At 44.9% G+C, this 15,800-nt stretch overlaps 1 protein-coding gene across 1 annotated transcript in view; it reads left to right on the top strand.

Annotated features, from left to right (window-relative positions):
- The first annotated feature begins 2,876 nt into the window (after positions 1–2,876).
- LOC120509703 (MLX interacting protein) overlaps positions 2,877–15,800 on the top strand; it is a 44,485-nt gene continuing 31,561 nt past the window's right edge. Inside the window, exon 1 of the mRNA XM_039724693.1 lies at positions 2,877–3,223. Coding sequence (XP_039580627.1) covers positions 3,042–3,223 — 182 coding nt within the window. The 5' untranslated portion in view covers positions 2,877–3,041. The remainder of the gene's footprint in view (positions 3,224–15,800) is intronic.

Genomic DNA, 15,800 nt, shown 5'->3' with positions numbered 1-15,800 from the left:
ACTCCTGAAGAGTTTTGGAAAGATTCTTTACATTCAAGATGGATATAAAGTGTCCAGCTTATTTTTAGTGTTCTGTCCCAAGGTGGCCTGCAGTTCCGCAGGCAGCTGGGCTGCTCTGCTGGCTCTGGCTCCCAGCGGGGTGAGCCCCAGCCTGCTCCCACCTTGGCTCTCACATTTACTGGGGTGCTCGTAACATCCTTACCAGCCCCTTTAAACTCACTAACCTGGGAAGGAAACTGGTTTAGTTTGGTTTTTTTCCTTCTCCAGATTAGTGAATTAAACCAGGAGACGCGTATCAAGGAGTTCCATACGGGGTGGAACTGGAGAGAGAGGAAAGGACAAATAGAAGCAAGGCTGTAACTCAAGATGGGTCCCAGAAGGAAAGGACTCTGAACAGGTAAGGCTTGTGCCAGGGAGGGAGCAGTGGCAGCCTGGAGCAGGCAGGGCTGGAGGCTGTCCCTGTGGTTCCTGGGAGCAGGATGGGCACCGAGTGGGGCACGGCTGGGCTGGGCTCCCACGCTCAGCCCCAGCCCAGGCTGTGAGTAGGATCCCTTGAGCTCCTTCCCTCAGCAGTATGGGAGTGCTTATCTTCCTGCCTGTAGATTTGGGAGGATAATCTCACCACTAAGTGGTGTGGAATACACTGTGGGCATTGAGCAGCTTGGATGTCTCTGTTCACAGTGTGTATTACAGCTGAATTCCTCCTGTGCTAAAAGCCTATTTCAAGGAATTGATGTTCCTTGAAGTAACATTCATCAGAATCTGGTGGCCAGTGTTTCACTTGAACTGTGGATTGATGAAAAACAGTAGGAAAAGGCATACTCCAAAGATGCTGTGGCCTCTGTTTCCCTGTCTGTGCCTCCTGGAATTCCTTGCTGTGGAGCAGGAATGGATGGCTGGCAGTCTTGAACTGTTACTGATCACCTAAATGCTCAAATTCTCAAAAGGGCAGACCAAGAGGTCTGTCTCCAAAATTAAGTGGATTTATTTTAAGGAATGCCCCTTTCCTTGCATCTGGCAGAGAAGAAGAAAACCCTGAACTTTTGTAGATTAAAGCTGCTGCCCTTTCTTTAAATGATGGTGTACTCCTAACTCTTCCTAGAAAATTGCACTGCAACCTAATGATTTTATTTTAGCAAGTTACCTGTCTTTTCCTGCAGGAGGAAACACTGGCTTGCTTAGAATTTAGTGAGGTCAGTGTACAGGCTGTTGTCATGGAAATACTTAACACAGTGCTGCTGCTGATGTGATTTTTTTTAGCTCAGGTTTAGTTCTTAATAAACTACATGAAAAACTTTTAATAGGTATTGTTAAACTGTAAATGTTGTTTTGAAATGTTTTAATTTTTTTGTACTTAAAATATTCTCAGAATGTCTTGCTGGGAGGCAGCACTTTTTTTTTTAAGCAAATTTTAATGCCAGTCATATTTAGCTTCAGATTTGAAGCTAAATATGACTGGCCTTTTCTTCAGAATTTGAGTTATGTACGATGCTGACCAAGAGCTGAATGCTAGTTTTGGTTTTTAAAGATCTGAGACAGCTCTCACATGATGTGGTCATTCCTTACTGTTGCTTTCATGTGTGGGGAAGTGTTTGACCTACCACTCCTTCCCTAAACACAGGGATCAGTCTTGATGCCATGCTAATGGGGAATGCCAGATCATTGCATGGGCGTAATTGGGATATTGCAGGGATGCCTCTTCTTGCCCAAGAGTTGCTCTCAATCTCTTAAGACTCCCTTGATCTTATTTCTGGTTTAACACACCAGAAAAAGTAGCATGTGGCTGTTTAATGTTTGGAAGCTTTTTCCCTCCTGAGTGTGGCTATGTAGAAGAGCCTCTTTTTTAATTTTAAGTGTGAGGTCCTAAAACTAAAATAATATATGCAATTTAGTATAAATGCTTTGGAATGTGTGTCCTGGGATCTGACTGCTCCCCTGGTCATGGAGGTTTGCACTGCAGGCCAAGTTTGAGATCTTTTCTCTTGCCTTGTGTACACATACATATGTGTATGGGGTTTTGTGCTGTAGGATGATGCTCTCTCCCCACAACAGCCCTGTTGCTATGATTTTATGTTAACCTACAGGACCCATTGCTTCCTTTATGCTTTTGAGAAAGATGAAATCTGACCTTTCCTTCCACTGGAACAGCTGTGGTTTCTTTTATGTGCCGCTGGGCAGGTACTGAGTTAGGTGTGAGCCACCAGCCTGGCAGCAGAAGCTCCGTGTCCTGCCCTCTCTGTGACTGTCCAGCTTCTCTGGCTGCCCTGGCTTCTTGCAGACTGCTTCTGGAAAATTATAAGCAGTTTAGTGTATTAATGACAATTTAAGTATTTCTAGCACAATTGTTCTCTCCACATTCTTCAGCCATTTCTGGGCTGTCCTCTACATCTCGTGTTCCTCACGGTCCCTTAAGTTTAGAAGTGTTTTCCATAATCGGAAGGGGCTTCTGGAGATCACTCGGCCCAACCCCTGCTGGGCAGGGTCACCTGGAGCAGGTGACAGGAACACATCCAGGCGTGCTTGGAACATCTCCAGGGAGGGAGAATCCTCCCTGGGCAGCTCCAGTGCTCTGCCACCCTCAACGTGCAGGAGCTGTTCCTCGTAACATGTCGCAGTTTAGTTTGGTTAAAAAAACAAAACAAAAAAACAACAAAACAAAACAAACAAAAAAACCAAAAAAAAAAAAACCCAAACTCTTCTGCTGGATGGAAGTCCCTGCTGAATCACTTAAAACAGCCATCCTCAGAAGGAATGGGGACATTATTGGCACAGGGCAGCAGCGACTTCCTTTTTTTTTTTTTTTCTTTTTATATATTTTTTTTAAATTTTATTTTATTTTTTTTAAGCGATCCTAGCTGGTCCCTGGGGCTGTGCGGCCGGCGCGGCTGCTCGGGGCGGCGGGGCCGCTGTCCCCCCGCACCGAGCCCGACGAGGACTCGTCGGACACGGACGACGGCGGAGCGTCGCCGGGCGGGGGGCGGCGGTGCGGGCCGCGGCGGGGGCAGCCCCCGGGCCCGCAGATCATCCACTCGGGGCACTTCATGGTCTCGTCGCCGCACAGCGAGCACCCGCCCAAGAAGGGCTACGACTTCGATACGGTCAACGAGCAGACCTGCCAGACCTACCAGTTCGGGGCGGCCCGCGGCGGCGGCGGCGCCGGCGGCCGCCTCAGCATCGACGCGTCCCTCACGAAGCTGTTCGAGTGCATGTCCCTGGCCTACAGGTACCGCCGAGCGGGGACAGCCCCCCCGGGCTGGCCGGGGAGCGGGACCGTGTGAGGGCGGGGTCGCAGCCGAGCCGGGACCCCCCGCCCCACACGCGGGGCTTCGGTGCCGCTTTTGTGTTCAGCGAGCTCGGGGGTCCCGGCCGGCCCTTCCCCGCAGGCCGGGGCCCGTGGCTGGGGGCGAGCGGGGCTGTCGCTGCTTCCCCGCCGTGAGGGCTGAGGGCTGGGGTCCCGCTCGCCCCGCTGGCTGCTGGTGCCGCTGGAAGCCCTCAGCATCCCGCGGCCGGGCTGGGAGCGAGTGGAAGGCTCCAGTGCTAAGCAGAAACCCTTAAAGGGCAAAGTGCCCCGCTCGATGTGAAACCCGGCCAATTTTCCTTTTTCCCCTCCCCAAATTTTATTTTTATAACAAAGTCAAGCAAGCGGGCTCTGTCGCTGTTTCCTTTGTTCCTGTGGTGACTGCAGCTGGCAGCAGCACTTCCTGGGTTTATCTGCACCTTTTGCTCAGACTTCAGTTGTGCTTTTCATCTCTTCAGTAAGGCGTTATATTCCCATTTATCCCCTTTGTCTGTCATCCAAAATGGAGGCAGAGCTGTGGAGTAGAAGTGTTTTGGAAAGATGTGTGTCTGCTCTGTCTTTGTTCCGTGCGATATAGCAGAAACCGGATCCAATCTGATGTTCTCTGCTGAGTGCATTTTGGAAGTTGATTAAAAGGGTTGATGGAAAATGCCTCTTGGCATATCAACGGAAATATTTATTTTCATCTATAGGAACCACGTTAGCTTGCTAAAAGAAAATTAACTTTGTCCCCCCCCGAAATTAATCTATTTAAGTATTGCTCAATGAAGAGGAAACAATAGAACTATCTGTTCTGTACGGTAGCTTGAAGATGTAAGTAATATTAAAATTTTGATAATATTGGCCAAGAACGTTATTAGTTACTGGCAAGAGACTGCACCTCAGATAAGGTGTGTGCAACAGTGGATCTAAGTACTTTGCACTTACAAAAAAAAAAAAAAAAGTAAGCCTTTTATTGTACAAGCTGGGAGGAACTTGCAAAGGAGCCGCAGGGGTTGTGAAGGACAGAACTGGCTGCTCATGTGCATGTGCTCCTCGGCCTCTATCATCTTTGTTTTATTTTGTGCTTCCACTGGAATGTCGTTGGGATTTTGAAACTGAGGATCACATCTGGTGCAAAGGAATAATTCTGTTACACTGATTGACAGTACTGAACGCTGATGTAGGTGAATAAGTTGAGCACCAGATTTATTTCAGAAGTAATAATTTTATCCTGCCTGCTGGTGGTAGCGTGAGGCAAGGTGCAGAAAATATCTTCCTAGAGGCTGCCAAAGAAAAGCACATTCTTAATGCTTCTGTCCTTGGGCACCTTAGGGTTTGCTGAGTTGCAGCCCTGAAGCATCCTGCCCAGATCCAGCCTGCTTACTCAGCACCTTTGGGATACAATTTTTAAATCTGCCAAACAAACCAATTGTAAACTTGGGTTTAAAAAGGATTGAAGTAATTCTGGAAAATCTGATTTGAGGTGTTGAACGTGGCTGTGAACTGGGAAATGTCTTTTTAACAAATGCTTGAGCCTGTAGGTTGTAGTTCTCTCTGTCCTGAGGTTGGATTTGATCTTGGTTGTTTTACGGGGATGTTTTTGTGGCTGTTGCTTCAGCTGTACCTTTCTCACTATTGCCTGTCAGATCCAGCACTGACAAAACACACAGCTTCCATGTTAATGTTTTCCATGCTGCCTTTGCTGGGTAGAAATTCACTCTAGAAGAGAACTGATGGTGTGGAAACCAACAGCAAAAACTGTGACACAGGAAGGTGAAGATGTGTGGATTTTGCTTTCTGGGGGCATGAGCTGCCTGCAGAGCTGGGGGATGCAGCCGTGTTCAGCACAAACCCAAGGGAGCTGCTGCCACAGAGCTCTCTGTGTAATATTTATTTACACATGACACTCATTGCTGGTATTTCAGTGTTTAAAGTTTTAAAGAGGAGCAGTAAAACGTGTGGTACCCATTAGCTCTGTGGATGGACTAGAAAGCAGAGCTTTTCTAGATTACCTCAGTCATTACCTGGCTCATTACCTCGGGTGGTTTGTTTGGAAGTGACCAAATTTATGCTGGATCACGGATTCGTGGTGTAACCTGGGCTCTTCTAGTTGTGCTGTAAATTTTTTTGAGTTTGGCTTTGTGCTCTTAATGGTCAAACTTTTTATGATAAAAAAAGTTATTTCTGAACGCCAGGGAAGCCATTCCCTCGTGCCTTTGAGCAGTACACACCAACATGATTCTAATTTTCATCACAGCTGTTTCAGTCACGTATCCAGTTGCACAGCTTGAAAAGTCTCATTTCAAATAAGCCATTCCAGAGGGGAAGATATGCCTATGGCATACTCCCCTGTACAGTCAGTAGATTAAAACAATTTTTTAAATTAATAAGTAACTTATAAACACTGGGGTTTACAACAGGTGTCACGAGGGCTGTACTTTATCTAAATGTAACCTGTTTTTCTGATGAGATTGATTATGGGAACTGTACCACACTGACAGAGGTAAAAGAACATTGATTTTCCCCTTTTAGCCCCTTCATCTCAGCTCTTTAAACTAATGTGACCTTGCAGACCTTGATGTGTCGGTAGCTAGAATTGACCTGTTGCAGGCAGGCAAAAAGATCTTAAAAAATGTTCTTCTCAAAATGAGAAAGACCTTTGACACTGCTCATTCTAATGAGAAACTGTGCTCCTGGGTACATGACCTACAATACACAGAATTAAGTAAAATGTTATGTCATCTTGATATTTAATTTAGTAAAGCCCTCTAATAACTTTACCATTATCCAAATAATTACATTACTCAGAAATAACTTCCCGAAGCTGAACTGTATTTAGAAATGTCTCAATAACAGCCTATCATGAAGGTTTTTTTCCCTGACACTGGGGCAGAATAATTTTTTCTCTTTTTTAGGGTTAATGATAATACTCACACTGGGTGGTGTTCTTTTTAAACTATTATACATTTTTATGTCAGTCATTGCTTATCTTAGTATAGGCCATGGTAGGGTAGATGAAGATGACTTTGTGGGCTCATTTATTCTTAAGTAGCCTCAGAGTTCTCTCGCCTCTTATTAAGAGCTTAAGGAACATGCCAGGTGTTGTACTTGAGGTAAGAGTGTTAAGGTTGGCATGAGATCCTTGTCCAAAACCCTCTGGATCCTGCTTGCTAAAGCTGCACGGAGCAGGAGAGGGGGGTCTGGGAACTGGGACAAAAGCTGCCTTGTGGACAGCTTGCCAGGTCATTTCTAGATTTCATCTCTCCTCTTTAGCAATATGACTCCTTCACTTCATGTAGATGGAAGCCAAAAATATTCCCTTCCTCAGAGGACTGACGTTAGGGGTCAGCTTGTTCCAGAGCACCTTTGCCACACATTCTTTGTTAGTGCAGTGTTTGGGGAAGTTCTCAGCACTGCTGATAGCCCTTGGAGATTAAAAACCTCCAGAATTCAGCTACATATTTCACATGCTGCTTGTAGAAGCTGCTCTGATAAAAGCACCTGTATTCACCTCTGAATTTAGCCAAACTTGAGCAGAGTTGCTGTTACAAATATTTTTTTAACCATAGTAAGGGTCCCTCCAAAGCAAGGATGCTGTGTTCAGGGTGCAGTATGAATCAGGACATCACTACTGAGCCTCTTACCCTGCTTATGTCAAATGCTTGATATAGTCACAAGCTTTTAAGCTCTGTGTAAGATGCACTTTGAAATTCCACCTTGACAACCTTGAACCTCATGATGGTTTGCAAAAAGATTGCTGAGCTGTTCCTGTCTCTGAGATGCATTTCTTTGCCAAAGTAAACATTTGGTAGTGGTGGTGTGAGAAGGCCTTGGTTCAAATTAAGGTTTTGGTGTCTTCAGGGCTAGAAATGACTACAGGAAGAACAGACAAATTCTGTGGACAGAGGTTTAGATAGAGGGGACATTTTGTTTGTTTTGCTCCTGGTTATTTTGGTGTCTTTGCAGACTGGTTTTTATGGACCTGGTCGGGCAGGGTGTTGCTATAGAGGTGTGGGGCATAGTAGTCACCTTTTTCATTGTTATCATCTTTTAATCTACCATTTAATCTACATGTTTTGTTGTTGTTCTCATCTTGTGTTTTTACTCAGTAAACAGATGTTATTTTCTGGCTTAAACACAACATGGATTTTGTAATCACCATTTTTGATGGATTGCTGAAATAGGGAAGAGGGAGCTAGTTTGTCCTCAGACTGCCAGTTCTCAAGAACTTTTGCATGATCTGAAAAAAATGTGGCTGAACTTTGAGATTTGGCATTAATTTTAGTGAAGATTTTGTGCTGCATGATTATGATATACTTTGAATGGCAACAGAAATTAATATGTTGATTTTCAGTTCTCTCCCCCTTACCTGGTTTATTTCTTTCTGCTGAGTGGCAAGATGAATTAAAGCCAAGAGACCCAAAATTCAGGTCTTGGCTTTACTCATGTTTTTCCACACACCCCTTTAGTAGGTCACTGAACCATTCTTGTTTGTTACTTTCCCATGTGGGGAAAAAAAAATTTTCCATTCTTTTGGAGAGCAGAGTTGATATTCAGTCACTTGAGCAGCTGCTTATCTGACTGTGTGTCCTTAAGCTATGATTAGTCTTGATCAAACAAAAGGGTATCTAGTGATGCTGCAAGCTGGGAAGGGGTGGGGAGGAATAAAGGGAGCTTTGTGGCCATTTTGAGCTGAAGCCTGGGCATTTCTGGGATGTCAGAGGCATCTTGACAGGCTTGAAGGGGAGAGTGAACTCTTTAAATTGTAATGGGTGGGTGGAATTTTTCCCCTAATAACAGCACTCACAGATCTGCTGTAAAGCAGGAAGAGTAGAAAGGGCAAAGAATGAGGCTGGGAGCTCACTGAGATGTGGAGTGAAATTAAGAGGATCTTTGAGGAATGCATTGAGTGAATTAGAAGGGCCAAGATAAAGCCACACAAAGAGCTGGATGGTGTTGACAGAGGCCACAGGGATGGAAACAGGAAATAAAAAATGAGATACTGCAAAGTTCAAGTCATACAAAGGATGTCTCAGCTGGCTGGGTGGGTTTGGGTCTGGGTTACAAACTCCCTGAACCCATGTGAGTGAGGAAACACCCAGCAGCAGGGGTGGATGGAATGGCAGCAAGGAGAGGGAAGTCTCTAATAGTGGTGGGGACTGTGGGGAAGAAAAGAGGTTGGAGTTGTACTTAGATGAGATTTGAATAAAAGGACAGAGGTAAATGATCCCAATGAGTTGTGGGGAAAGGAGGATGTTGGTGTAATGCTGTTCAGGGCACGAGAAATAGGAATGAAAGGGGAGAATATGTGGAAGGTAAGGGTGGATGATGGAAGGTGTGGCTGGAGTTGGAAAAATCCAGTGTTTGTTCCCCATGCTTTGATCTGTGATAGGAGGTTAGATAGGAAGCACTTGATGAAGGGGAGAATGAGCTGGATGGACCCAGATACTGAAGTCATGGATGATGGAGCAGTGAGATGGGGCAGGAGACCTGGAATTCCTGGTTTGGCTCTTCTCATGCTGCCTTGCTGCCTTTTGCTGTTGGAGAGAAAGGGGTTCTCTTTTTGAAACAGAACAACAACAACAAAAAAACCTTATCAGCTGAGAAACCTGGACCAGTTTGGGTTTAAACTGGTATTTTATTTTTAATTAACTACAGACTACAGGCTATATGATTGCAACTTCCTCTCTTTGTATGCAGAAATTAATTGCATTTACAGTTTCCTTCATCTGTCCTTTGATATCTTAATATAATTGGCACAAACAGTTCTTTAAAGACAAAACTTCTAAGCTACTTCTGAGGAAGAAGACAAGCTTTGTAAACTCTTTGATGGCTATAGAAATATTTTACAGCTTTCATACAATTTTCCTTTCGCTCTGGAAAGGAAACCTTTAACATGTCCATGAAACAATTATGAAGATGATTAGGAAAAGTACTTGTTTCAGTTGCCTCCAAAGAAAATAGAGTTGGTTCTTTGTGTTTCAGACAGTGATGGAAAAACCTGAATCTGATTGTTTTTAATGTAAGCTAGAGTTACATTATTGTCACCGTTTCTGAAGCAGGAAGACTTGAAAAATAGGGTTAGGAAAAGCAAGGTTCTTCAGAAATTGCTTCTAATGGTTTTAGTACCAGAACAAAAATTCTGAACATGGTCTTTTCAAATAATTTCTGCTTGTTTGCTCATATGGAACTTGGAAGGTCATTTTTGGTTGTTTTTGAAGATAAAACACACTGACTTGTTGTCACTCCTGATAGAACTGATGTAGCCATCCCTTGGTGAGTAAAGCAGCCATTGCCATAGGAAATGTTCCAGTGTGCATTTGCCACAGCTTATTTACTTTGTGACACACAAGCACAAAGCTCTTCACTAACCCTTGGTTTCTTGGCTGTTGATCTTAGATAAATCAGTTACTGCTTTTTCCTCCCTTTCTCCATTCTGAAATGACCAAAACAGTCTCAGCACTTCAGAGCCCCAGATGTGTGTGCTGGCCTTTTAGAAATAGGGAAACAAAGGCATGAAGTTTAGAAGTGATCTGACATAGAAGTCTAAAAGGAAGACCTGTGAAAGATCATACCTCAGCTACAAACTTAATATAGGAAAGAGGACAAATGGCAGAAAGATTTAGGAGATGATAAAGAAGATATGCAGCTTACTGACATATGCCTTAGAAAAGCTACTGAACTGATGAGGAACCTTGCAGAGGTAATAAAATCAGGCTGATATTTGAAGGGCAGTCCTGATGCTTCTGGAAGGCAGTGCTCTGCTAAATGCCTTCACTGAACTGCCTGAGAAGCACCTGCTCCCTGCCCTGACTGTGCTTCTGGGAGGCATCCTTGCTCTCATTGTGCAATCTCCAAAAAACCTTTAATATCTGGAGCATAATCCTGAATTTCTGAGTGTGCTGATGACAGGGTTCTGTTGGGCTTGGAAGTCTAAATGGTGTGAGCTTGTCTGAGCTGTCACATGGTTGATAGTCTTTGGAGACATGACCCCTTTCCTCAAGAGAGATTTGTCCAGGAGCTGAATGTGCCACTCCAGGCAGCAGGAGGACCCTGCCTTTTGGGAACTCTACTCTGCAAGCAGAAATGGGGGGCTCCTGGTCCGTTCTCCTGCCTTGGCCCCTTGCACTGCAGTTGCTGGGATCTGCCTGCCTCCCTGTGTTAAATCTGCTGTTGGATTGAGCAGAAGTTTGCTTGAAGTCGGTGGGGAGGTGTTTTATCTTCCTGCCATTCCCATTTGTGTGACAATATCTTATCAGTCTCCTCCAGGCTTAATGCCTCTGAGGAGCAAGTGGTAAGGAAAGCCTGGGTGACACCTTGGTTCTGTGTGGTGTGAATGGCTGCAGGGGAATTGCCTGCTCCCTCTCTCTTAAGCCCATTTCACTTTGTGCCTTAAGGTATGGAAACTCTTAAGTGCTGCTTAAGAGCATGCTCAGCAGCAGTTACCTTTGTGAAAGATTACTGGTTTTAGTTGGCTGTCCAGCTGTGACATCAGTGGATAATAGAAAATGGGATTGGAAAGGACCATAGGAATCCATCTAGGCCCAGGGAAAAGATTCCTGCCCTTGGCTGGTTATCCAGACCATGGCCACTTGCAAGGAATATGAAGGTACAAAGCCCACGGTGTTAGGAGTGGTTCTCAGGGCTGCTTTGTCACTTCTGGGACTGTAAGAGAAAAGGTGACATGCCAGATGGAAAGGGCTTGCAGGACACTGCTTGGATTATCCTGTGGCAGGGTATTAGTGAAAGAATCTGATTCACTTCAATTAGTGATATGTCAGTGTGTTTTGGCCAGAATACTCCTGACCTACAGATAACCCTGTGCCATGACACGGTTGGTGATGTACCGTGATGTGAGGAAAGGGCTCAGCTGTTTAAGTAGCTAAGCATTGCTGCTTAATGAATTGATCACTTTTCCTGAAAAGCACAGAAAAATTTTAATGACTTGTTAAATTTTAATGACTTGTTAGAGAGCTTTTTATCCTTGGTTTTGTGTTTGCAGCACATTATCTACAACAGTAATGCACAGTTGGAGACCTTTTAGTCTCTGTACTTCTAGTTTAGCTGATGGTGTAGTGCGAGGAAGCAATGGATACTTGCAGCCCTTTTTGCTGTCTTTAATGCCTTTTCTTACTGTGTTTTCTGTGTGTGGTAATGTCTTCCTATATACAGAGATAAATGCTTGATTTTTAGTTATAGTGGGCGATTTCTGGGGATATCTTTATTGCTCATTTATACCACACCAGAGCAAGCAGAGAATGTCTTTATGGATAGAGGATGTACGTAGTGTTTGTGCTTCTGTTTCATTGCAGATTAACAATATTTCCCTATGCATTTTCCCAGTGATTCAGGGAACAAAGAGAATAATTTTGGGGGGACAGTTCAGAGCAGAAATAAGAGCTGAGGCTGCTTTCAGCTGAAGGAGCAAGGAAGAATGGTTGAGAGATGACCCTTAGTTGATGAAAAGTTGTCCTTACTCAGGCAAAGGAGTCTAATGCTTGGCACAGTTTGGTTCCTGTGTGAACTTGAAAGAATGTCTTCCATCTCAGGAGATCAAGGGTGGTCTTGTCTTTGCTGGTTTTTGGGTGGGGCTTACTTGTCCTAGGGCTGGCTTGTGAATTAAGAACAAGAATTGAAGAGTGGAGCCTTAAGGGTGACTGAGGGGGTAAGGAGAGATCCAGATAACCTTGCTCTTGTGTAATAGGTTTGCCCTTCTTGAGAAAGAGGGTTGCTGGTACTTGTTTTGGAAGAAGGATAGGAGCTGCATTGTTTGTACTTGGGTTTTGCAAATCTGGGGGTAGGTGGCAGTTGGCAAGTGTGACCTGGCCTGAACTTCTTTGTGTGGTGTTTGCTCCTCCTGGCTTTGTCCTGCGCTGCATCTGCCCTGGTATTGAGAGAGTCCTGCTGATGTGGGTCCCCAGAGGTGTCTGTGCTGGGGGCTTGGTGAACCCCAGAGCCTTTAGTGCCATTAGAGTCCCTGTGCTGAGTGCAGGACCTTGGTCCTGTGTCCTGCCAGGCGGAGGGAGCAAGTGTTGTGTTCTGAGGAGTTTGTGTTGTAGCTTGTGCCACTGCCTAGAACAGATCTGCAGGAGCACAAGTTTCTTTTCACTGATCCTTCCAGTGCAGGCTGTTAGTCCTCAGAGATCAGCAGGGCTGTTCTTTATGAGAGACATGTCTGCATAACAAGATTCAAGCAAACATTGCAGAGGCACGAAGGAGGCTTTGCTTCTGGAATCTGTCAAGTTCATTGTTTTCAGGGTTCTGTAGCATGGAGGGTTTTACTCGAAATCCTGGCCTCCTTCCCCTCTGCTGCTTTGTTTACTCTCCCTTCCCTCAAGGTCCCATAGTAACTGGTGCTCTGCCTGCAGCTGTTCAAGGACACAACAGCTGAAGTGACCTTGGCCAGCATGGCTTGGAGATCTCTGGCCAGGCTGCAGCAACTTCTGTATCCAACAGCCAAACCCTTCCCCAGCCCATGTGAGCTTGTTGTCCAAAACGCTTCTTGTCCACATTGCCCCTTCTGTGCCAGGGACTTGGTTGCCTTGGCACCAAAATTCTAATGTGGGGCAAGGGTTAGACTCACCCCAGCCTGCCAGGGTGATGATACAGAGCCCAGGCCTCTGTGGTAGTGCTGGTGTATCTTTGGAGCAGCTGGAATGTAGGGTTTCACAATAGACCTAAAAATAACTCGGGCCCACATCATTTAGTATGTTGATGTGAGTGTGAGCCATCACAGGCTCTTCTGCTCAATTCTTCATGCTGTAGCTTACATCCAGATTTTAGGCTGCTCTTAAATCTAGTTTGTTCTCACTGTCCACACCATTCACAGAGACCCAGACCAAATGGAGCAAGAATTGTGGAAGAGCTTCTCATGTCTTTGTAATTCTTCTTTGAAGTCCATGATTGCTCTTTACTATCTTATTATCATGCAGACTTTTGCTTTTGGTGCTGTGATGTGACACTTGATTTAGCCTGTGTTAGTTGTTAGAAGCCCTTACTTTGGAGGCAGGAGTGATCAAGGTAAAAAAGGAAAGATGTGCACATAAAGAGGAAAACTTTAAAAAAAGATAAAAAGAAAATACCTGAGCTTGTGGGTCTGGCAGTTGTTAGAGAAGAAGTTCCAAACAGGAAGAGGGCAGTGGAAGATCTTGCTGCATTTCTGATCTGCCAGTCATTGGATATGGGCATTATCTGCTGCCACGTTTCCCAGAGCAAAGAATGATATAATTTGTTTTGTTCTGGGATGGTCACTCTCTGCTCATCCTGATGCATTTCTCTATGTTTACATTGAAGCTGTAGTCTGAGTAAACTCAGCCATGGCTAGTCAAGCTCTGTTAATAATATTTACAGTGACAGCTGTGCATCACGAGAACTCCCAGCATTTGAGTGAGAGGCAGCACAGCAGAGTCCTGGTCCTGCTAAGCTGTGTAGTGGATTCGGGAAGGGCTCTGAAATGTGCTCTCCTTTTAGCAGCACACAAAGCTCTGCATGTTGCATACCCTGCTTCTCATGTTAGCCTGTCCTTACAGTGTCCAAAGAACGTATCACCATTTCCCTGTATAAACTCCTGCATATTGCTATCTGCACAGCTTAGTCCAGATTTCTGTTTGCTTGGTAAACATCTGTCCCTGACAGGATGGAGGCTGAGGAAACTTGGATAGAAAATGTGCTGGTGGTGTGCCAGATGTGGGAAAGCATGAAGCAGTGGAAGGGAAACATCTACTTGTTTTTGCTCTTTAAAACACAGCTTTCGAGAAGGAAAATTGAGTGCAGGGGTTGTAGAGGAGGTTTTGCCACCTGCAAACATACAAAAATTACATTTCTGAATTAGAGGATATAAAACTTCTAGAAAGGAAGGACTAAGTCAAGGGATTTGGATATGGTTGTGAAATATTTAGATCTGTTACAGAGCCAGAGAAGCTCTTTGAATGTTGTCAGCTTATTTCAAATTAATCTAGTGTTGGGATGGGAGGAGTGACGTGATCAGAAATACAAATGTCCTCAAGGAGGAAACTGCACTCACTTCAGGTAATTATGAGCAACCATGTTTGACACCTAAAATAGAGATTGTGAAATAATTGCTTTGGGAAACCAAAACCATCTGTCCAAAACCTGGGGCATCCAAGCTGTTGAGCAGTCACCGCAGTGGCTGTTCTCTACTAAAAATGCCATTATCCCTCCCTTTTCAAAGCAGAGTCCTGCCAGATCAATAAACATACTCAGCTGGAGGGGAAAGTGTCTATAAACAGCAAAAGGAGAAACTGTAGTTCTTCAGTTCACTTTGAGGGAGTGAGTCAATATACTTGCTGATAGAATTTTCCTTTAGAGCTGGGAGGGGCTGGTTGTTGGGAGCTGGCAGGAGCACCCTAGGGACAAACTCGTCCTGTTGTGACCCTTCCCCAAGCACCTGCTCCTTCCCACTGCTGGGGCTGAGCACGGGCAAGGCTGGGCCTGGGGCACCCTGGGTGGGGCTTCTTACAGCCCTTGCCAAAGCAGGTGCCAAGTGCTGGAGTGAGCTACACGGTGTTTTAGTATCAGCTGGGAAAAAATTCCAGGCAGCATTTGGTCTCTGGAAGCTGCAGATAAGGGCAGAGTGTGTGGCTGTGGCTGCTCTCTGTGGCAGCAGCCCCGCTCTGTGCTGCTGCCTGGAGGTGCTGGGGATTCCGTGGTCTTGTGAAAGCACAGAGCCAGTATGTTTGTGACAGGAATGACACTGTGATCTGAGTCATTCTTCCTGTGAGGAAGGGTAAGCTGCAGCCAGACTGCATGGGAACCAGAGGCATTCCTAATCCTGCTCTGCCATGCTGTGTGAAATTGCTAACCCTTAGAGAAAACCATGGGATAAGGTTGCGCTTCCTTACTTTATCAAATCAGCAGATGTTACCGAAGAGCAGAGCTTAGCTCTGCAAGTAGATGCATAGAATTCTGCAATAAAAGCTAATTCATTACTGTTTCTAATAAAATTTTGGTCAGTGAAGGCTGTTGTTTAGGAACTCAGCATGGATCCCATCTGTTTTTAGTATCCAGTTGTACACGCAGAACCCTCAAATCTCCAGTAAAAATCTTAGCAGAGCTTAAGGAGACTAAAACTTTTATTAGCAGTTTTTATTAGCACATTAGTAGGCTTGGTGTCTAAGCTTGGCATGTGGTGATTATAGGCTGGGTGCATGTAACAGGATTTTGGAAATAGGGAGACAGATCCTAGGAAATTTGGAGAGGTTGCTTCTCTCCATAGCAATAAACACATAAAAAGTGTTATTTACCTTTCACATGAGCTTTCTCAAGGGACTGTCATGTCCCCAGGACAGGACTCTACAGAATGAAGGTTGGGACTGGCTTTTTGTGATTTTTGGCACGTAGGAAAAACACAGTTCAAAGAAGACTTGAGTGAGGGTCATTTAGTGACTTGGTTGTTGTTTTGCTTGTAGTAAGATTTGTGAAAGTGCTGATGCTGTCACATGTTTTACTGGTGAAGTCACCACTTGCTTTGGGACATAAACCATCTCAGTCCATTTGAAAG

Source organism: Passer montanus, unplaced genomic scaffold, assembly GCF_014805655.1.
Source record: "Passer montanus isolate IOZ18808 unplaced genomic scaffold, ASM1480565v1 scaffold53, whole genome shotgun sequence".
Taxonomy (NCBI): Eukaryota; Metazoa; Chordata; class Aves; order Passeriformes; family Passeridae; genus Passer; species Passer montanus.
Note: the sequence above shows the minus strand (reverse complement) of the source record. Positions and strands in the feature narration are given on the sequence as shown.